General features: G+C 39.3%; 1 protein-coding gene and 1 long non-coding RNA gene across 2 annotated transcripts in view; one reads left to right on the top strand and one right to left on the bottom strand.

Moving 5' to 3' along the window:
• LOC140830757 (uncharacterized) overlaps nucleotides 1-24517 on the top strand; it is a 99745-nt gene that overhangs the window by 61288 nt on the left and 13940 nt on the right. The window lies entirely within an intron of this gene.
• On the bottom strand, nucleotides 9256-10153 carry LOC140814335 (uncharacterized). The gene is made up of 4 exons (XM_073173287.1): nucleotides 9951-10153; nucleotides 9644-9891; nucleotides 9506-9555; nucleotides 9256-9423 (listed from the first exon to the last, which is right to left on the bottom strand). Exons 1-4 carry the CDS (start codon nucleotides 10151-10153, stop codon nucleotides 9376-9378), a joined length of 549 nt encoding a protein of 182 aa, XP_073029388.1. The 3' UTR covers nucleotides 9256-9375.

Below are 24517 nucleotides of genomic sequence, written 5' to 3'. Positions count from 1 at the left end.
GCCTTCCATCCTCAGACGGACGGTCAGTCAGAGAGTTATCCAGAGTTTGGAGGATCTTCTCCGTGCATGTGTCATCGATTTCTCAGGGAGTTGGGAGTCGAAGTTGCCATTGGTAGAGTTCACCTATAACAATAGTTTTCAGTCGTCTATAGGTATGGCTCCATATAAAACACTGTACGGTCGTAAGTGCAGATCGCCTATTCATTGGGATGAAGTATGGGAGAGATCAGAATTGGATCAGGAGATTATTCAGCAGACTACCGATGTAGTAGTCAGGATCCGTGATAGGTTGAGGACTGCTCGGAGTTGACAGAATAGTTATGCGGATCAGAGGAGGAGATATATAGAGTTTGCCGTTGGCGACCATTTTTTCGTGAAGATAGCACCTATGAAAGGTGTCATGCGGTTTGGGAAGAGAGGAAAGCTCAGTCCGAGATTCATCGTACCATTTGAGATCCTCGACAGGGTTGGGACGTTAGCTTATCGTGTTGCTCTTCCGTCGAATCTGGTCGGAGTACACAATGTGTTCCACGTCTCTATGCTGAGGAAGTATATGGTGAATCCTTCACATGTCTTGAACTTTGAACCGTTGCAGCTCACTCCGAACCTGTCTTATGAAGAAAGACTAGTGCAAATCTTAGACAGGCAGGAGAAGAAACTTCGGAACAAACTGATGATTCTAGTGAAAGTTAAATGGCTTAATCATTCGGAGGAAGAAGCTACGTGAGAATCAGAGCCAAGAATGAGGAGTCGGTATCCCGAGTTATTCAGTAAGTTTTAATTTCGAGGACGCAATTTTTTTTAAGGGGGGTGGAGAGTTGTAGAACCCGGTAAATCAGATTACGTATAAGCCATGCATAATTACTATTATTTAAATTAAAAATGAGTTCTTTTATATTTATGGAGTGTTTAAGGCATTTTAAAATTTTTTAAGTCATGATCATTTATTTTAAATCGTAGAAGTTTAGTATTATCTTTTCGGTTAAATACGCGAAGCCGGACTGCAGTTGGAGTATTGAGATAAAATTTAATAATAAGAAAATATTCCTAAATTTAATTTAAGTCAAAGAATAATTTATTTTAAGGTAAAAGAATGTTTAAGGATTTATTTAATTAATTGGAGTTAAGTAGTAAATAAGTTCTTTTATGTCCAATAATTAATTAAAAGCCTAAATTAAAATGTGTAATTAATTGAGATAAATTAATCTAAGCCTATTTTATTTAAGAAATTGTAACTTAACATGTTAGTAATTTATTTTAAGACTTAGCCATGCATGCAAGAAAAATTAATATCCTAAATTAAATTATTAATTCACTAAAATACATAATAAGTGTATAAAACTTTAAGAAATTAAAATTCATGATTCAAGCAATATTCTTCCTTGCTTTTGATCATCAAATCTCGGCCATCACCTCCCTCAAATCTCCCTCAATCCCATAATATCATATCATTTCATATCTCCCAAACAACTAGGATGGAAAGATTTTTATTTGCCATTCAAAATCCCCATTTAATTAGTAAACTTCCCCTTCATTACCTAGCCTTCCTCCCCCTTCTCTCATTCGAAAATTCAGAGAATATCAGCAACAAAAATCATGAGTTGCATCAAGAAAAATAAGAGAGAAAAGTAAGAAAAAAAACTCCGTCTCCGCCACGCTGTGTTCGTCGTAGCGTTTTTTTTTTCTCCTTAAACAATTTCTAGGCATGTATATCTTGTTCCTTTATCTTCAATCAAGTCATATAAATACTTTAAAACATTACATGTAACCGAAATATGACAACAAACTTACACAAAACCTGCACAAATTTTTCTCGGCCACTTCCTTGTGCTTCACGAGTTGTGTTGTGTTCGTGATTTCAGGGATTGGCTCGGTTCCAGCGCTCAATGATGCATCTAGGCATGTACTAGGGCGTGTTGGAGTCATGGTGGTCCATCCGTTCAAGGCCATGCACTCAGGAATCAAGACTTGACAACAACTTTCCCATAGTTACAAGTTGAGGCTCGATTTTTATGTTTGGGTTGTCTAAGGTGTGTGTTCGAACCATGGCTGTCCTAGGGACTGTAGCCATGGTTAGAACCCTTCCTTAGCATTTCTAGGACGTGAACAAAATGTCCTTTCAAGGCTTGGTTCATGGTCCCATCGAAATTTTAAACAAACAACACAAGTGCCCCTTCGGTTTTCATTTCTGATTTTTGTGTGAGTGGTTTCGGCTTTTAAGATTTGGGTGGATCTTGTTTGGCTTTTAGCCCTTAGCCATGGTTCACACAATATCTCATGATGTCTAGATCATGCTATGGTCGATCATATGGCCACTGGAATGAAAACAACGGCAAAATAAAACACACACCCCACGCGCGCAGCATGGTTCTCGGGTGGGAGTTTTGCAATTTCTTAGGTGTTTGCTTGGATTGTGGTTGGCCTAGGGCCCTTAGCCATGGTTCATGTAACGTCCCGTAATTTGGACTGCGTATAAACCATGCATAATTCCTAGTAATTTAATTGCTTGAGTATTTAAAATTTTTTCTTTGAATTTATTTATTTTACGCAGTAGTTTAATCGTCATCTTTTCAGTATATAAGTGAGGCCGGTCTGGAGATGGAGTATTGAGATAAATTAATAAAGTCATGTTTAATTATTTTATGCATTTTATGCATAATTCATGCATGATAGGATTTGCTTCACGAAATTTTAAAAGTTCGTGCATTAAGATTTTTAAGTTGCATTTCACGTTCGAACGAGGATCGGAGACCGGGGAATTTTCAGAAAATTATTTTAATTACATGATTAATTTTTATAAATTAATTTAGAGCATTTTAAGTGTATTTTTCAAAAATGATAATTTTTGGGTATTTTTACCCGCATGATTTTTATTTTTATCGGTACGCTAATTTTATCGAATCGGAGACTTTTTAAGGGTTCGGCTAATATTTTCAAAAATCTTTTCGACGCGAAATATTTTTCGAGAGTGTGTTTGGAATTATTGGACCTATTTTTGAGCTATTTGGGCCTAAAACTCTTTTAAAACCTTTAAAATAAATTTGTGGCTCATTAACCTAGCATTATCTATTTAATTAGCTCTTAAACTCCAATTAACCCTAAACCTAAATCACACTCCACTCACCGCCGCCCACCTCCAATCAGTATTCTCCTCGTGGGTGCATTAGCAAGACAATTCGGTTGTTCCTTCTTCCTCAAACTCAAGATCTCTTCCACGTCGGGTTTGCATTCCTTCGATTTTGTGCACCAAAGCAATCATCATGCACGCTGTCACTCCCTTTTTGCCATCATACACGTTAATATTAATGCTTTGTGAATGTCCATACACGCATGTTTCGATCTATCCATAAGCATGCACGATGTTCGGTTCTTTTGTCACTCTTGCATCCTTTTGTTGCTGTCATGACTCTTTCTGAAATTTAGGTGCAAAGGGGGCTACGGTTATTGATTGTCCAGAGGTTACTAGTGTGTCTAAGAGCTGTCAGGTGGCGTAGAAAGATTGTTGGATCTGTCCCAAAGCGCTGTAGATCGAGAAGAAAGGAGACGAGCTCGGTTAGACGTTTTGGGGGTGATTAGCGAGTGGATGAGAGCAGCGGCTTGCATGGGGGCGGTGGGTCGGTTCTGATATATTGCTTGGGGTCTGGTCTAAGCCTTTGTTAGGCTGCCACATGGCTGGATCGACGGGGGAGCTTGAGGTGAGAGTGTTAGAGGGATATGTGCACATTAGGTGGTTGTATGGGATAGGACCGATGGATGAATTTAGGTCCTAGAAATTTGCAGCCGTGGACTAGCAGCCTTGTTGACATTTGTTTAGGGCCTATTTAGTGTTTTAAGATATGATAAAAATATTGGGAAAAATTCGGGTAAGTTTTGATTCGATTCGGGTTAAAATCGGGACCCCGGTCCAAGTTTTAAAACAAATAGACTAAGTTGGTTTTTGGGCTCGAGTTTACGACTAGGAATACTTATAAAAATGTTTTGGGAGATTTTAAGGAGTTTGGTAAGCTTCGGGTCAATTTTAGAGGTCCAGGGGTAAAATGGTAATTTTTGGGTTTCCAGGGGCAAAATGGTCATTTTGCACCCGGGGTGAGATTTTGGTCCTAGCAGCGCCCTGAGCACAAATCATGATATTTTTAAATATTCATGCATCACGTTTACGATTTTTACGCTATTATAATAATTATGGTGCATGCTTAATTTAAAGGAATTAAGAGAAAAAGTGAGAAAGTGAAGAGCACTCCGTCTCCGCCGCGCCACGTCGTTATTTTGTTTGTTTTCTGTCAAAACAAACCAAGGCATGTTTATATCTTCTTTCACTCTTCAATCAAGCCATATAGATATTTTTAAATATCGCAAGTACATAATTTTAATACAAGATATTTCAGTATGCGATTTAATTATATTACGTGCATTAAATAGAAAATGATTATTTTTGAGATTTATGCGATATGGCTTGTGGTTCCTTCACTATGTGGGAGCATTATTTATACGGTCGCCAGTGACCGCTCAGTTCAGGTTGGTACCACCCGGTCGCCAGTGACCGATCAGTTCAGGATGGTACCATCGGGTCTTCAGTGACCGCCAACTCAGTTCCAGGCTCTCCGGTAGTCAGTTACCGATCAGTTCAGCTTAGTGCAGTGGCCACAGGCGTAAAACATAATCTCAACAGAAAATTTTACCAGTTATTTCAGTACAGACTCCAAGGAGCAAATATTTTTACTATGATTATCAGTTCAGTTATGCACGTATTATAATTGCTCAGATCAGTTTAATTTCAGCATGATTACAGATCATTTTTAGTATGCCTCATGACATGATATTTTACCCCATGTATATTTTACTTCAGATTTTATTCGTTACCTGCGATATATGCATGCTGAGTCTTTAGACTCACTAGACTTGATTGTTGTAGGTGTTGATGAGGCTAAGGCCGAGGGCGGGGACCGGTGAGCCAGCTTGGGTCGGCAGTAGTGGCACCCGAGGACCTCAGTGCAGCAGTTGCTATTTTATTTCTCAAACAATATTTTTATCAGTCGTTGGATATTTTTAAATTGTGATTTTTGGCAACTTTATTTTCTTCCGCTGCGATATTTTAAACTTTGACTTTGTTTATCAGTTGACTTTATGAAAGTGGCCATTTAAGTTCTTTTAAAAAAAGAAAATTTTTAATTTTCCGCAAATTTTAAAGCAAGCAGTTTTAGGGCCTTTACAGTTCAAGCCACATCTTAGGATGTGGGAAGAGGCTCTGGTCGGTAGTTCAAGCCCCAATGGCCATTAGCCTTGTAAACGAAGCGAAGCAAGCACAGCTGCTGCCACTGAAATTGGACAGCAGAAGTGTTGTGGTTCAGGAGGCTTGTGCGAGTTCTTGGTTGGCTTTTAGCCTATGGCCTTGGACTGGACAATACCTCAATGAGTTAGGAAGGTCATGTTTTTGGCCGTTCGTGATTTGGTTAGGTTTAGAAGTCGTACGAGAATTTACGGTGAAATATGCCAAAATGACTCTCGAAAGAGCGTTTCACGATTTTGGCCTCCATTCACATTTTTTGTGTATTACAGCCCTAAGGATGTATTTTCCATCATTTTAGATGTATTTTAATCATGTCTAAACGATGGTTTAATGTTGGTTCGGGTTGGTACGAAGCCATGGTTGGATACTAAGTTTGTGGGCGTAATTGTCTCGTTTTTGGTTCGGTTATGAAGTGTTGGTCAAGTTGAGTTTATTTGCATATTCCTCATGTTAGAATTAGGTCGCAGTGAGCCTGGGAACGATCCAACTCATTCGGTAAAAAAATGGTTATAATAATATTACGTGCATAAAATATAAAATGTTTATTTTTGAGATATATGCGATATGTCTTGTGGCCACCTTACGCTTATGGGATTGCTTCACCCGGTGACTTACGACCGGTTTACGATTATGTATGGGTACGGATATGCAGTCCAAGGGCTGTGATGTTCTCTACCGCCCAGTATACTGTGGTTTAGCATGATCAGACGTGCATGTTATGCTATGGACCACTTGCGTAGAAACATTATCTCTACCAGAAAAATTACGATATGATATTTTATGACAGAGCTCTATCGAGCAAAGCTTTTACGTATGATTTCAGATATGTACGTCTTTATAATTACTCATTACATGATTTTTACCTTACGTCTTACGATACGATATTTTTACATTACACGAAATTTTATGATATATTTACTTGTTATTCGCGATATATGCATGTTGAGTCTTTAGACTCACTAGACTTGATTGTTGTAGGTACTGATGAGGTCGAGACCGAGGGCGGGGACCAGTGAGCTAGCTTGGGTCAGCAGTAGTAGGAACCCGAGGACCTCATGTTTCAGTTTATTCACTATTTTATGTTCAAACGCAGTTTTAATATGTTAAATGATTTTTAAGTGGTTGTTTTGAAACACAATATTTACTTCCGCTGTTATTTTAAATTTAAATCCATTTATCAGTTTATTTTATGTAGGGATGTAATCGAGTCGAGCCGAGCCGAACTCTTGAATGTTTGAGCTTTGTTCCTTTATAATCGAGCCGAGCTCGAGCTTTATTTAACGAATATATGCATGGCTCACAAGCTTATTTAAACATTTATCGAGCCTAAACAAGCTTAATAAATATGAATTATACATTTAAATTTTTATTAAATTAATTAAGAAGTAAATTATATATTTAAAGAAAAATATATTATTCTTATTAAAATTTGTAAATTTATTATAAATAATAAATTTAATAGATTTTTCTATATATGCATTAATAATATTCAAAATCAATAAATCAAATATCAAAACTATTATTTTTTCATCTAAAAGATTACTCATGAACATACCAACGAACATGTTCACGAGCCGAATACTGTAAAGCTTGAGTTTGATTTGTTTATCTTAACGAGCCTCATTAAACGAGCTCAAAAGAGCTTTTATTGAATCGATCTTCGAATAGCTCACAAACAGTTTGGTTCGTTTACATCCCTAATTTTATGTATGATGCATGTTATTTATTTAAAGAGAAAATTTTTAAATAATTCCGCAAATTTACAAATACGAAATACGGGCCTCTACACTACCGCCCAAACGCCGACCATTCTGTTTTCCATTCTTCAAAGTACACCACTCGCGCCCGTAAGATCCTACCGTCTTGGCGCCAACTCTTCAGCCAAATTCACTCCCTTTTCTTGTGGCTTGTATCCTTCTCCCCCGATTACAATTTTCTGGCCATTTCATCTGCAAATTCATCAAGTACGAGTGAGCCATGATCAAATGCATATGTTAATTATAAAACGAACAAAATATAGATGAAATGCACACACAATGCAAACACACACAAAACTAATGCAATAAAACACGGAAAAACAACACATATTAGATGTTGGTGAGGACATCGATAGAATGAAACAGGAAATAGGGTCTCAATTATCTAGCGGTTATGACCAATGTCAAAGCTAATTTTTACAACTCTGTGTACCTCAACTCGAGGACTCTAAGGCATGAATTAAATTATACACCACGCACTCAGCGGTAGACAGATATACTAGTAATTTTTCTCTCAGTCTGAGCTTAATCAAGATAGGCAACCCGGCTAGATGAGTTTTTAGATCTTGAAAGGCTTGTTCTGTTTTATCATCCCATCCGAATCTTTGTGCCTTTCCAAATATCTGAAAGAAAGGACAGCTCTGACGTACTGACCTTGATATGAAGCGGGACAGAGCTGCAATCCGGCCTGTCAGCTTTTTGCACATCCTTGATAGTTCTAGGGGAAACCATTTCTAAAATAGTCTTTACCTTTTCTAGATTAACTTCAATTTCTCTTTCAGTGACTATGAAACCCAGGAACTTGTCAATTCTGACCCCGAAATTGCACTTTAGCGGATTTATCTTGACCTCATACTTTCTGAGGGTGGAGAAAGTTTTTTTCAGATCTGATATGAAACCTGACTTCTCCTTGGATTTGACCAAATGTCTTCCACATAGACCTCGACATTCCTCCCGACTTGTTTTTTAAAAATCTTGTCCATCAATCATTGGTATGTAGCCTCTGCATTCTTTAAAACAAAAGGCATTACTGGATAACAAAATGTTCCACCAGAGGTTATGAAACTAACCTTGTCTTGATTTTCTTGGGTGGTCAGGGGTATCTAGAGGTGCCCCTGATAAGTATCCATTAAACACAGTAATTCATACCCGAACGTGGAATCAACTAGCTGGTTAATCCGAGGTCAGGGATAATATTCTTTGGGACAAGCTTTCTTCAAGTCCCGGAAATCCACACATCCTCCACTTCCTTGTAGCTTTCTGGACTAGAACCGCATTTGACAACCAAGTTGGGATTTAATCCGATAACTCTTTCCTTGACTCATCACTGATTTAATTTTAAATTTTAAAATAGATCAAAGATAAAGAAGAAATCATCCAATTTGTTTTCACAAGTGGATCAAAAAATGTCAAAAAATAATATAAGTCAAGATTTGAATCTTTATTCTTTTCATCCGATTACGAAAATAAAAATATAAAAATTATTTGCATTGAAATAGAACGATACATACCATATAAGTTAAATATTTCCTCATTTTATATGTTTATATGTATTTTGTTTAACATATGGATAGGGTTGAGTAATATTTTAATAATAAAATCTTGTTATAAAGTGAATAAAAAGAATAGGATAAATCATCCCTGCCTCAATCGTTCCATAGAATTAAGAGAAAGTAAAGATATAAACAGGCGAGATTGTTTACCCCAAGATTAGTTGATTAGTCATCATGACTTGAAGCGGGTTCAAAAGATCAACTTATGGGGTTTTTACCATCTATTAACATAGCGATTGCCCTAATAGGAGATTCAAACAAAATGAGTGAATGGTTAGGAAGACCAAGATACACAAAGGATTAATAATAGAGATTCAGGAAATTATCCAATAGGATATTTCTTTATAGAAAAGTAATTTGAGTTCCCTTGTCCTTTTGAAACGTCTGTTGTTTAAAATACTACTAGAAATTTTTTTTTGTAACCTAAATCTCAAAATAAATTAATATGCAGACATGCAATAACAGTTGTCAATAGGGATGGCAATGGGTCAGGGCGTGGGCGGGTTTGCCATCCCCATTCCCGCCCCCGATTTATATCCCCGCCCCCATCCCCATCACCGCTTGAAATTTTGTTTTTTTTTTATGAAACTTTAAGTATTTATTGAATTGACACAAATTTGGCTTAAAAAAGTATTGATACAAAAATTCAATGACATACATAACATTAATAATCCATAGTTCAATATTCTCAAAAAAAAAATTCATAGTTCCAATAAATATAAAAGATCGAACTCGTTAAATCATCAGATTACTTTCTTCTCCAGTATATCACATCACATCACTCCATACTGTAATCAGTGTTATTGTTAGTGCATGACTCCGCCTCCTGAAAAAATAATAAAACATAGAGAACAAACATATAAATTTAAAAAACTTTAATACAATAAAAAAATCAACTTATTACTTACCTCAATATCAGAATCGTTGTCAAACTTTTGATCCTTCGAAGCTATAGAATCTAAAATGACAAATAAAAAATAAAAATATTATAAATTAAAAATATAAATAAAGTATCATAAACAATTTAATTTGAAACTATTTAATACCTCGAGTTTCACTCCATAACCAATCTCGAGCATACATCAAAACCTCCACAGTTTTCGGTTGAATTCGGTTATGGTGAGCACTTAAAACTCTCCCACTAGTACTGAATGTTGATTCAGAAGCAATAGTCGTCACAGGAATGGCCAACACGTTCTTTGCAATATCATGCAAAATGGAATATTTGATCCCATTCGTCTTCCACGAACATAAGATATCAAAGTAACTTGTATTTTTGGCAACAAAGACTCTTCTAAATAATAATCAAACTCTGACTTCTAAAGTTCAGTATTATTATTGGAATCCATGAACATATCAAATTTATCGGCATAACTACCACGCTTAGGAAGTAGAGGCCCTAAATATGAAGATCGTGAACCTTTCACTTCCTGAGATTGTTTGAATTTCTTCTTGTACTCTTCAACAATTTCATACAATTTTTTCTTTATTTTTTCAATCTCAAATGAAGACGTATCACAATATACAAGAGGATAATAAACTTGAATTGTCTTCATCTTGTACCTCGGAACATTAATTTCATATTTGTTGCCATTGTATTCACCATATTATCATCCAAAAGAAACCAATCATCAATTGCCAACTTAATATCACAAATAGTTGAGAAGCAAAAATATTTATAGTGGGATACTTAGTCCCTGAAAGCAACTCTGCAGCAGCCTCCACTCCTTTCCTTGGCTCCCAATACCCTAGATAGTAATTAAATAATGCCTTTTTATAGTCTAGACAAGTTTCTAATCGCAGCACACCATTTTCATAGACTTTCATGCGCAGCCGGACTTTGTTTTTCAAAGACCGTGGGTGCGGTAGAACAAGGACCGCGGGTGCGCTGCTGTTTCGGGGAAAACTTTAATTTTCAAACTTCAGTGACCGCGGGTGCGGTAGAACAAGGACCGCGGGTGCGGTATAGCTTTGGCAGATTTTCTGAAATTCGATTTTCATTGACCGCGGGTGCGGTTTCTTTGTTAACACTGGTGCGCTGGAGCTTCGGCAATTTTTATCCTTTGCACTTTCCAATTCAACACTTTACTACTCCAAACTCTCATTCTAAACTTCCAAACTACAACAACAAATCACATAAAACCTGCTCAAAAATCACAAAATTCCAAGTTAAAAACAAGTAATAAAAGTACAATAAATTGCACTTATCAAACTCCCCCAAACTTAATATTTTGCTAGTCCCGAGCAGAACAAAACAACACAAACAAACAAGTCATGAAATATTTTAAAGAACTTGGCCTCAAGATAAATTAACTAACTCTTCATTCATTCACAAATCAAATCAATCCAACCAATTTTTTTATCCGGATATAATCATGCACTCGGTTTATTTTCTTAACTTCTAATCTCTTCAACTCATGTTTCAAAACATTCTCAATCGATTTCAATTTTTACAAATACAAATCAAGATGTCTTTTCCGGTAAAGATTGGGTTCAAAGCCATATTCATTCGAGAAAGGAATACCCAATAAATATTTGATGCAATGAGGTGTGTGTAAAATTGTTCAGATTCATACTCAATGGAAGTGTTTATCGATTGTCCATAGGCTAAATCCTCCCAAACACTCTCCACTAGTATATTGGACAACTATGACTTGGTCAATAGGATTTGCAATGCTTGTAATGTTAGGCCTTGGCTCATGGCTACAAATGAAGATTAGGAATTCAAATAAGGGAGTAAGTTGAATTTTATCTCTTTTGCAAACTCCATTTCTTTCTTTCATCTCCATTTTTTTATTCATTTCATCTCTTTTTTCTCCAATTTTTCTCCAACTTCTTCAATGTAACATCATTCATTTTTCTTTTCTTTTGTAGGAGAATTTTCATTTCTTTGATCCTTTGAATTCTTACTTCCTTGAGAAAGTAGGAAATTAATGTTTAAGATATTCAACGGGGTAGTAAATATAGGATATTTGAAAGGATATCGAATGGGGGTCTTTTACACATATTAACGTGTGTCATTCGAATTCATATAAGCTCAAAGAGGTGACAAATGATAAATTATTTTTATTTGGTAGCTTGAAAGGGTCAATCGATAAAAAAAAATCACCTAAATCATTCTTAAATCATAGTTTGTCCGTATTTCGCCTCGAGTGTTGTTTGGATAGTTCTAGACAAAATCTCAATTCACCAACACAAAGTAGAATCTAATCATCGTGAAAAATGGTGTCTCAATGCATTAACCAAATACATATATATTCAAATAAAAGTTCTTGGCTTCAAAGAAATTTCAAGAACACAATTCTTTTATCATATAGGCTCAAGAGGGCATCAATTGAATATTTATAAACAATATAAATATGCCCAAATAAAATCAAAGATTGCCTCAATAATATATGTGTTTGCAAAAATTTATTTCAATATCAAATGAAAATCGCAGAGTTGTTTAGAATTTATAAGTCTCAAATTTACCAAATCTCATGATTGTTCTCTAAATTTTTCAAATTGATTGATGAACATTAATGAAATGCATGACATTTCTTCTCAATACAAAAATTTTTTCATCTTTGGCCATTTCAAATAAAAAAATTTCATGACTATGACACTACAAACACACAAGCAACAAACTCATAAGAAAAAGTAAAATACTTAAATAAAACTAAATAACATGAACAACACACAAAATAAAAACACACAAAATAAAACAATACACAAAATAAAATAATATCTCTCCCTCAAACTTAAATATGTGCATCGTCCTCGATGTAAATGATCATGAAAGTTAGACGAATACACATACCTCGGGCAACGACCGTCAGTGGTCATCGCCATCCTCATCATCTGCGTCATCTTGTGGTGGTTGGAACTCCGGCGGGTGGTGTAGTGACCCGTTCCAGAATCACCTACTAATGAAGAACTAAGCATGCAATTAACTTAATTAATAATAATCAGAGATAACAGCGGAAAACTGACACCAAACGATAGATATACAACCCAATCGAAAATCCAGAACAACTCAACTAAACTGAAATATACGGTACAACCATATCGAAACAAAAAGATACCGAAGAACTAAACCAACCAGCTACTCAACGTCCTCCTCCTCCTCCTCCTGAGCTGTCCAACCTGAGGCCTGCCCCGTGGGAATGGGGTGTCCAAGATAAACAAAACCGAGGACATGAGCGATAAGAACGCCCAGTACAAAAGCATGAGTATACAAACCTATATGAAATGCACATGCTATGATATGATACCAGGGTAGTCAAGAAACAGGAGTAACAAAGGATCTCAATATGCTCAGTCTAGAGGCGCCAAGTGGATAGTGCCGCGCGGTACTCCTCTGGGTCACTGCATCCACTACAAGATCAGACGTGGACCTAAAATGTCCCGGATCACCGAAGCCCTCCCGACCCGTCGGCCACTGTGTACTCTCGGTGTCCATGCGTCCACAAGATAGGGCTGAGCGGCCCCACAAGATATAGCTTATCTCGAAAGAGATACAGCTCAACAGTAAAGGCTATCTCGAAGGAGATATGGCTCAACATGAAATGCAACATGCAGTAATAAATGTGACATAATAGCATGCATCATATGACATATATCAATGCACCACATAATCATGCAACACATATAAGAATGTATACTCGACCAGGATATCTCGGATAGTACTTTCGTACCTCTATCACAGCAAGCCTAGCCTTACGCAACACCGCTAATCAGGTCTAGAACAAGCCTACGCATCAAAAGCATACCCAATGAACAATACTACCATGCTAGACTAGCAAAACCAGTACTACCAAAGGTTTAGGGTTTACCTTCGTCCGTCGACAGCCCTTTGATGTGGATTGCCTCGTAACTCAGGCGTCGCTACGCTACCAATCCTGGCAGCTCTTGGCTATCGCTCGACCAACAACTAACCCTAGAAACCTTCCAAACCTCTCAACTAGGAGACACAACTTCAAGAATTTGCAATCCAAAATGAGGAATTCCGAGCACTATTTATAGGCTATGTTCGGATCCACCGAACACACTTCGGAACGTCCGAACTCCTACGTGTCCATCGGCTCTTGACACCTCATGATCGGATCCACCGAACCTACACTTCGGATCATCCGAACTTGCATGCAAACTGACGTGTCGATCAACTCTTGACACCTCATGATCGGATCCACCGAACCCACTTCGGATCGTCCGAACTCTTCGGTGCTACCGAACCATCTTCGGTCCGTCCGATCATGACCATGGTCAAAATTACACATTAAACCTTCTTAATCACCATTAATCCGTTAATTACCCAATTTGGAATTCAGGCTACTACATTCTCCCCCCCTTAAAAAGATTTCGTCCTCGAAATCAAGTTTAGAGGATGAACAAAAAGGAGTAACAACCTTGTTATTATATCTCAATTGTTGCTAAACACAACTGATATTTAGATTACAACGGAAAACACACACACATCCATATTACAACCATAGTACAACTCAAAAGAGCTCTGGATGCTCCGCACGCATACGACTTTCTAACTCCCAAGTGGCTTCTTCAGTGCCTCTGCGCTGCCACTGAACTAAGACAAGAGGAATGATCTTATTCCGCAACACCTTGTCTTTGCGATCGAGAATCCGCACTGGTCGTTCCACGTAGGACAAATCTGAATTTAGTTGAACTTCAGAGGGATGCAAAATGTGAGACTCATCTGCTACATATCGTCTCAACAAAGATACGTGGAACACATCATGAATCCCAGACAGATACGGAGGTAATGCTAACCTGTAAGCCAAATCTCCCACACATTCCAGAATCTCAAAAGGACCAATAAATCTCGGAGATAGCTTACCCTTGAGACCAAATCTCAAAATCCTGCGAAAAGGCGAAACTCGGAGAAACACTTTCTCACCTGGCTGAAAATAAAGAGGCCGCCGCTTGGTGTTCGCATAACTAGCCTGTCGATCCTGAGCGATCTTAATCCGCTTCTTGATTACTGCAACCTTATCAATAGCCTGCTGGACTAACTCCGGTCCCTCAACATTTCGTTCCCCAACTTCATCCCAAAATAATGGAGTACGACAACGTCGCCCATACAACGCCTCAAATGGTGCCATACCAATACTACGATGATAGCTGTTGTTGTACGCGAACTCAATCAAAGGCAAATGATCCTGCCAAGCGGTTCCGAAATCCATCACACAAGCTCGCATCATATCCTCAAGTGTACGGATAGTCCTCTCTGTCTGACCGTCGGTCTCTGGATGATAAGCTGTACTCAAACTTAGTGAAGTGCCCAATGCTGACTGGAAACTACCCCAAAATCGTGAGGTAAAACGAGGATCTCTGTCACTGACAATACTAACTGGCACCCCATGCAAACGTACAATCTCTTGAATGTACAATCGAGCCATACGATCGAAAGTGAAATCACGGTTATATGGCAGAAAATGAGCAGACTTGGTGAGTCGATCCACCACTATCCAAATAGCATCAGTATTCCTCGAAGACAATGGTAAGTGAGTAATGAAATCCATCGCGATATGCTCCCACTTCCATTCAGGAATAGGTAAGTTCAGCAATAATCCTCCCGGTCGACGGTGCTCTGCCTTAACCTGCTGACAAACAAGACACTTGGAAACAAACTGATAAACGCTGCGCTTCATCCCTTTCCACCAAAATCGTGTCCTCAAATCTTTATACATTTTGTTGCTTCCTGGATGGACACTCAACTTGCTTCGATGGGCCTGAGATAAAATCTCTTCTCTCAAAGTATCATCCTCTGGTACCACAACCCGATTAGACAAACACAGAAGACCATTAGACTGATAATGGAAATTACTATCTCCACCAGCCAACCGAGCTAATCTCTGAGTCTTGAGATCAGACATCTGAGCATCTCGAATCCGAGCGAACAAAATTGGCTCAGATAAAATGGTAGCAACACGAATGCTCTCCATACCTTTCCGATGTTTGAAATTAAATCCCAATGAACAACAATCCTGGATAGTACTAATCATAGCACTGGTCTGAAGTGCAGAGGCTCTCACCTTGCGACTAAGAGCATCGGCTGTGAGATTCGCAGAACCTGGATGGTATTTGATCTCGCAGTCATAATCTTTAAGTAGATCCATCCAACGACGTTGTCTCATGTTCAACTCAGCCTGAGTGAACAGATACTTCAGACTCTTATGATCAGTAAAAATTTCAAACTTAACCCCGTACAAGTAATGACGCCAGATCTTCAGCGCGAACACAATAGCAGCTAATTCTAGATCATGAATAGGGTACTTCTCCTCGTGAGGTTTCAGCTGCCTAGAAGCGTAAGCGATCACATGACCATTCTGCGTCAACACACACACCCTAAGCCTTGAAAAGAGGCATCGGTGTAAACACTGAAACCATCAGATCCTGACGGTAACGCCAAAACAGGTGCAGAAGTCAGAAGTCGACGAAGCTCTCTGAAACTATCTTCGCACTCAGATGACCACTCAAATGGAACATCCTTCCGAGTAAGTTGCGTCAATGGTCTAGCTACCTGAGAGAAATTCACGATGAAGCGACGATAATACCCTGCCAGACCTAGAAAACTACGGATCTCAGCCACCGTCGTAGGACGTGACCAATTCAGCACTGCTTCGATCTTGCTGGGATCCACAGAAATTCCTTCCTTGGAAATCATATGACCAAGGAATACTACACGATCAATCCAGAACTCGCACTTACTCAGCTTAGCATACAATTGCTTCTCGCGAAGAATCTGCAACACAATCCTCAAGTGCTGGATATGCTCTTCCACACTGTGAGAATAAATCAAGATATCGTCGATGAAAACCACAACAAACTGATCTAGATAATCCCGAAAGACTCGATTCATCAGATCCATGAACACCGCTGGCGCATTCGTCAATCCAAATGGCATAACTAGAAACTCGTAATGCCCATATCGAGTACGAAATGCAGTCTTGGAAATATCATCATCTCTGACTCTCATCTGATGATAACCCGATCGCAAGTCAATCTTGGAGTAAACAGAGGTACCCTGAAGCTGATCAAACAAGTCATCGATACGGGGTAATGGATACTTGTTTTTAATCGTCACACGATTCAGCTGGCGATAATCAATGCACAATCGCATAGATCCATCTTTCTTCTTGACAAACAAGACTGGAGCTCCCCAAGGTGAAACACTCGGGCGAATATAACCTTTATCAAGAAGATCCTGCAATTGCTGCTTCAATTCTCTCATCTCTGACGGAGCAAGACGATAGGGGGCACGAGAAATCGGTGCAGTCCCTGGCATTAACTCAATGCCAAATTCCACCTCTCTAACCGGAGGAAAACCAGGAATCTCATCTGGAAAAACATCAGGAAATTCACAAACCACTGGAATATCCTCTATACCAACACTACCTGTGGACGAATCAATCGCATAGATGAGGTAGCCTTCCCCGCCCGACTCTAAAGCACGACAGGCTTTCAGAGCAGATACCACTGGCATCGGAGGTCGCGCTCCCTCACCATAGAAAAACCAACTAGAGCTCTCAGTCGTACGAAACTGAACAAGCTTCTGGTAACAATCCACGGTAGCTCGGTAGGTAGTCAATAGGTCTATACCTAGAATACAATCAAAATCTTCCATCTCCAGGATCATAAGATTCGCAATCAATTCGTTACCCTCAAAATCTAAGGGACAACCCATCACTAGACGCTTTGCTAACACCGAATGACCCATCGGGGTAGAAACGGAAAGAATGACGTCTAGAGAAACATACGGTAACTTATGACGCTTAACAAATCGTGCAGAAATGAATGAATGAGATGCTCCGGTATCAATAAGAACAAAAGCAGGAATACCGCATAAACGAAAAGTACCTGCTATGACTCTCTCCGTTTCATCTGCAGCCTGATCCTGGTTCAGCGCAAAAACCTGACCTTGGGCACGAGGTCGAAGATTTGAACTACCCACTGCCTGACCCTGCCTCCTCTGCTGAACAGTCGTCTGAGATCCGGAACCAGATCCTGCTCCACCTCGCAACTGAGGACAATTCTTCTTGAGATGACCCATCTCTCCGCACTGAAAACAAGCTCCCGCGGCTGATCGGCATTGCTCCGATGGATGGTTCTTCCCACAATGTACACAAGAAACCTTCTTCTTACCAAAGCGGAAAACACCGCTAGACCGTGATCCAGATCCAGAAGAAGAAGAACCAGATTTCTTGAAAGACTGAGATCGAGGGCTCAAAGTACTCGGAGGTCTAGAAGAAAGAATAGCCCTACCACGCTGGAGACAGATCTCTGCCTGGCGACACCGGTTCACTAACCCATCATACGAAGTAGGATTATCACAGACAGTGACTCGATCAAAAATCTCCTGGTTAAGACCCTGGAGGAAATGGTCATACTTGGCCTCAGAACTGCCACTGATATGAGGAGCAAAAGGTAACAACTCAAAGAACTTCTGCTGATATTCGTCAACAAACATACTACCCTGCTTAAGATTCAGGAGCTCAATCGTCTTTGCCTGACGAAGGGCTGGAGGAAAATACAGCTGCATGAAAGCTGCACGGAAATCGGCCCAAGTCACCCTACCCTGGGACTGGACTATCGGCGCAGAAGTCGATCGCCACCACTTGCGCGCACGGCCCTCGAGAAGAAAACCAATGGTCTCCATCTGCTGCTCCTCGGTGCACTGGAATGCACGGAAACAACTCTCCATGCGCTCTAACCAATCCTCAGCATCATCGGGAGTCTCACCGCCGACTAAAGGCTTAGGCCCCATCTGAATGAAACGGTGCAAATCAAAACGCCTAGGACCATCCCGACGATGACGATGTTCACGATGACGCCTACGATCGTCCTGGTCACCCCAACGACCCACACTTCCCTGACTACTCTCATCACCAAAGTGGTCAGCCATCGCTACAAGATAGAATGGGGAAAATGGTAAAATGGTCAACGAAAATCCCAAAACAGAATCTATAACCCAAAATCGTAAGCATGCTCTGATACCATAAATGTAGTGACCCGTTCCAGAATCACCTACTAATGAAGAACTAAGCATGCAATTAACTTAATTAATAATAATCAGAGATAACAGCGGAAAACTGACACCAAACGATAGATATACAACCCAATCGAAAATCCAGAACAACTCAACTAAACTGAAATATACGGTACAACCATATCGAAACAAAAAGATACCGAAGAACTAAACCAACCAGCTACTCAACGTCCTCCTCCTCCTCCTCCTGAGCTGTCCAACCTGAGGCCTGCCCCGTGGGAATGGGGTGTCCAAGATAAACAAAACCGAGGACATGAGCGATAAGAACGCCCAGTACAAAAGCATGAGTATACAAACCTATATGAAATGCACATGCTATGATATGATACCAGGGTAGTCAAGAAACAAGGAGTAACAAAGGATCTCAATATGCTCAGTCTAGAGGCGCCAAGTGGATAGTGCCGCGCGGTACTCCTCTGGGTCACTGCATCCACTACAAGATCAGACGTGGACCTAAAATGTCCCGGATCACCGAAGCCCTCCCGACCCGTCGGCCACTGTGTACTCTCGGTGTCCATGCGTCCACAAGATAGGGCTGAGCGGCCCCACAAGATATAGCTTATCTCGAAAGAGATACAGCTCAACAGTAAAGGCTATCTCGAAGGAGATACGGCTCAACATGAAATGCAACATGCAGTAATAAACGTGACATAATAGCATGCATCATATGACATATATCAATGCACCACATAATCATGCAACACATATAAGAATGTATACTCGACCAGGATATCTCGGATAGTACTTTCGTACCTCTATCACAGCAAGCCTAGCCTTACGCAACACTGCTAATCAGGTCTAGAACAAGCCTACGCATCAAAAGCATACCCAATGAACAATACTACCATGCTAGACTAGCAAAACCAGTACTACCAAAGGTTTAGGGTTTACCTTCGTCCGTCGACAGCCCTTTGATGTCGATTGCCTCGTAACTCAGGCGTCGCTACGCTACCAATCCTGGCAGCTCTTGGCTATCGCTCGACCAACAACTAACCCTAGAAACCTTCCAAACCTCTCAACTAGGAGACACAACTTCAAGAATTTGCAATCCAAAATGAGGAATTCCGAGCACTATTTATAGGCTATGTTCGGATCCACCGAACACACTTCGGAACGTCCGAACTCCTACGTGTCCATCGGCTCTTGACACCTCATGATCGGATCCACCGAACCTACACTTCGGATCATCCGAACTTGCATGCAAACTGACGTGTCGATCAACTCTTGACACCTCATGATCGGATCCACCGAACCCACTTCGGATCGTCCGAACTCTTCGGTGCTACCGAACCATCTTCGGTCCGTCCGATCATGACCATGGTCAAAATTACACATTAAACCTTCTTAATCACCATTAATCCGTTAATTACCCAATTTGGAATTCAGGCTACTACAGGTGGTATATGGGTGGCCACTGTGGAGGAGGTGGAAATGGATTACCAGAGGTTGAAGCTGATGGAAATTGTTGAGCCTAGACAGACGTAAAATCCATCATATATCCCATAAATGTATCGGTCCTAAACCAAAACTCATCTATGTCTTGGCGTTGATTTCTCATTTCTTCTTCCAAATGGGTCAACCTATCTCTCATATTTCCTTGTTGCGGTTGTGGTTGTGGTTCTTGAGCTTGAGCCTGGGCACGTCTTTCTGCAGCTCTTCTGTTGAATTCCCTTTCAGCTCGACGTGCCGCAGCGTGTTCACCTCTCACTGCCCTATGTGGTTGAATTACCACAATGGCATTTTTCGGCTTTAACAATTCTTCATTCACTGCCCAAGTCACTCCCGCATTCTGGCATAATGCAGTGATAAGAGAAGGGTGGAGGAGTCCGCTAGGAGAATTACCTTTTGCATAATCAAGCATCGAACTCTGAAGAAATTGACCTAAATCAATTGTCCTTCTCGTCATGATGCAAAAATTAAGGATAGCCCTCTCGTTGATGACGGTGGTGGTGTGTTCGGTAGGCTTAATCCTAGCAGAAATAAAGGAAAAATACCAATCTTTGGCACACTTTTCAGATCAGACTTGGCTAGGCTAATATGCACATCATCTCTCATTCTCCACTCCGCTCCCTCTATGCATATTGTTTGAAGAATATTATTATAATCAACTTGCTCAACCCGTTATTCTTCATATTCATCATGCATACATTGAGGTATACCATACATCGTATTGATAGTATGTGCATCAAAAGCTACCATTTTACCTCGCACCAAAACCTTCAATTGTTCATGCTTAACCTTAAGGTTAGCATAAAATTCTCTTACCAATAAAATGACAGCATCTTGTGGCTGCTTGCCAAACTCCTCCCAATGCCGAGCAGTAAGCATTAATCCAATTTCGGATCGGGGAAAACTCATATCAAATCCCCTCTCTTTTACAATGCTTTTGTTCAAATTTTTTCCATAGTTTTCCTCCGCTTTCTCGTCCCAAAACCTGTTTGCATCATAATTTGCAGATGATGATGTACCCTTAGATTGTTTTTTTCTTGGAGGCATTTTATCAAACACCTTCAAACCACCAACTTCCCCTTCAATCCAATTCACAAAACTAGATGATTCTTCACACCCCCAAACTTGTTAACAACAATAACAACACCTCAACAATTATACACACCAATCCAAATAACAATGTCACAAATATACTCCACAAAAATTCAATTATCTTCCATAGCCAATAACACCAATTATTTGGAATTTCAAAGCAAATGTACTATGGATTTGCTCACCTTTAGTATGGGAATGCTTCTTGAAGAACAAAATCAAAGCTCCAATCAATCCTTGGTTGAAAATTTTCGAGCTCCCTTTTCACACCCTAGGTTTTGTGTTGAATTTTTGTGGAATAAGATGGATATTGGATGGAATTTTTGAAGTTATGTGGTTGTGTAGTGGAAAATTTGTGTTTGGAAGAACAAGATTTGAATTTAGAGTGTGTTTTGAGAAGAGAATTTTCGAAGTGGAGAGGAATTTTTTAGAAGGGTTCTTCGTTTATGTCCTTTGATTGTACAGGAACTAGGGATCCCTTGGAGAGCTGTTTGATAGGTGCTGCTGGAACTGTTGATGAAGAAAATTGGGAAGTGAAAGAGCAACGGGTGGCTCTTGAAGCACTGCAGAAAGAAAGGAGAAAAGATGCACCGCCTGAAGAGTTTAATGTAAATGAGAAAATTGAGGTAAAAGCACCTTCTCCTGAATTAAAGGAACTGCCAAGCCACCTTTGTTATGCATTTTTAGGTGAAAATTCGACATATCCAGTAATCATCTCTTCCTTTCTTACTTGTACTGAAAAAGAGAAATTGTTGAGAGTGTTGAAGAAATTTAAAACTGCATTTGGGTGGTCAATTTTTGATATCAAGGGGATTAGTCCTACTATATGCATGCATAAAATTTTGATGGAGGAGTCGTATACTCCTTATGTGGATCACCAGAGGAGGCTAAATCCAGCCATGAATCCCAATTGTTTTCTTTTCAGGACTAAAAATTGGAGAAGAAAAAAAATTTCCCGAAGGAATACCGCACCAGCGGTATAACTTGAAATGCACCTGCAGCGTTTAAGACAAAAAAATGTGAAAATTTCCCGAAGGAGAAGCGCACCCGCGCTCTATATTGGAGCGCACCCGCGGTAACTGTTGCATAAAAAACGAAAATTTCCCAAGAGCACAACCCACCCGCGGTATATATTGGATCGCACCCGCGGTGTCTGAGAAATCAAATACTGAAAATTTCCCGAGAGCTAAGCGCACCCGCACTAGAAAAGAGACCGCACCCGCGGTCAATGAAGAAAAATTTTTAAGAAATTCCCGAGAGCATACCGCACTCGCGGTCCTCGTTATACCGCACCCACGGTCGAAGTTTTAAAAATCAGAATAGGGCAAACATTTGACATAAACGAAGAACCCTTCTAAAAAATTCCTCTCCACTTCGAAAATTCTCTTCTCAAACCACACTCTAAATTCAAATCTTGTTCTTCCAAACACAAATTTTCTATTACACAACCACATAACTTCAAACAATCCATCCAATATCCATCTTATTCCACAAAAATTGAACACAAAACCTAGGGTGTGAAAAGGGGGCTCGAAAATTTTCAACCAAGGATTGATTGGAGCTTTGATTTTGTTTTTCAAGAAGCATTCCCAAAGGTGAGCAAATTCATAGTACATTTGCTTTGAAATTCCAAATAATTGGTGTTATTGGCTATGGAAGATAATTGAATTTTTGTGGAGTATATTTGTGACATTGTTATTTGGATTGGTGTGTATAATTGTTGAGGTGTTTGAAAGGGATCGATATATGGTGTTCAAAATCGCAACGGAAGCACAAAATATTTTATTAATCATGAAAACCGAAATTTTTCAAGAATATTTATCAAAAATGAACACCATGTACTAGCTGTGCAAACATATACAAAAATCTCAACTTTCAAGCATAGGGTGTTGAGAAAATTTTACCTATCAACTTTAAAAGTTGATTGTGGCTCCAACTTTGTTGACTAGCAACAAAGCTCTTGAATGGAAGATGAATCTTCAAGCCTCCTCCTTACTCCAAAATTAAGCCCACCACCAACTAGGTAAATCCCTTCTTGTTTTGCACTAGAAAAACAAGAAGATTTTTCAATGAATAGTGTAGTGTTCCTCAACAAATTGAAGAACACACAATGGAAGAAAATTGGAGAGAAATTGTATGGAGAGTTTCGGCCATATGGAGTGTAGAATGAGGGAGGAGAATCAAGTCTTGGGGTTGCAAAAAATTGATACAAAAAGTTGCATGCCAACCAATATTTTATTCAAAAGTATTCCCCAACTCTTCACCTCCCATGCATTCATATAATATAGTTTTCTATCAAATAAAAAACCATAGACTAAATTTAATTATCTCAAACATATTTGAGACAAATTAAATATTACTTGAATTTACTCAAGTCCCACTAGTTAAATAATTATTTTAATTGAGCTCTACTAGACTCAATATTATTTAATTAATCCAACACTTGAATTAATTTAATTATTTGGGCTCTACTAGGCTCACTAGTGTTTAATTAATTCAACACTTGAATTAATTTAATTTAGTCCATAATAATGTTTATGAAAATCACAATTTTCAAAAACATTAGTCACTTGGCCAAATTTTAATTTAGGAACACTTCCATAAATCAAAATTTACATTTCTCTCATAGAAGTCATACTTCTATTTTTCTTTACACTTATAAACACATTTATAAGCCGTTCAACACTTTGAACTATTTTCTCCTTTATAGAAGTCATACTTCTAATTTTCCTTACGCTTATAAACTCCTTTATAAGTCGTTCAACACATTGAACTATTTTTACTTCTCATCGGGATTTACAAAGCTAGTACTTGTGTGGCCCTCAATGGTTCATTGATACAACTAGCCGTGGGTTCACATCTCCATGTGATTCGGACTAAACATGTCCTTATTCGAGCATACCCCAATTGCTCCATTCTTACTTATCAACTCCTTGATAGTAAGAACGTCAGAACTCAAGTCTGATAGTACCCAACCAATCACGTTAAACGCCTAGCAGCATCGCTTACGTGATTCCCTAGGTATCACATGATAGTGCCTGCAAGAACCATTCAATTATGGTTAGCGTACAGTACGGTCCCTTCAACTCATATATCCCGATCGATTCGACAACCATTGGTTTATCGAGAGTTGTCAATGAATCGATACTATGTGTCATGTCGTAGTTGCATCGATGGTGTAATCTATGAAACACCTTTCATAATTACAACCATAATCTGGCCAGAGATTTCGATCTACATACACATGATAACACATAGGATATCCATACCCGAAGGTAAGCGGTGAATCCCCGACTACAATGCATCGACTCCTATGTGTTTCGACAGAACACCC

Source organism: Primulina eburnea, chromosome 1 (genome assembly GCF_022965805.1).
Source record: "Primulina eburnea isolate SZY01 chromosome 1, ASM2296580v1, whole genome shotgun sequence".
Classification (NCBI taxonomy): domain Eukaryota; kingdom Viridiplantae; phylum Streptophyta; class Magnoliopsida; order Lamiales; family Gesneriaceae; genus Primulina; species Primulina eburnea.
The sequence above is the reverse complement of the archived record's forward strand: the minus strand, read 5'-3'. Positions and strand labels throughout refer to the sequence as shown.

Excerpts from the sequence above, each read along its gene's own strand:
- LOC140814335 (XM_073173287.1), bottom strand. The coding sequence starts at position 10,153 with ATGAAGACAATTCAAGTTTATTATCCTCTTGTATATTGTGATACGTCT. Across the intron at positions 9,892-9,950 it reads TATGCCGATAAATTTGATAT|AAGAGTCTTTGTTGCCAAAA; the intron begins GTTCATGGATTC and ends ATTATTATTTAG. Across the intron at positions 9,556-9,643 it reads GTTATGGAGTGAAACTCGAG|ATTCTATAGCTTCGAAGGAT; the intron begins GTATTAAATAGT and ends TTGTCATTTTAG.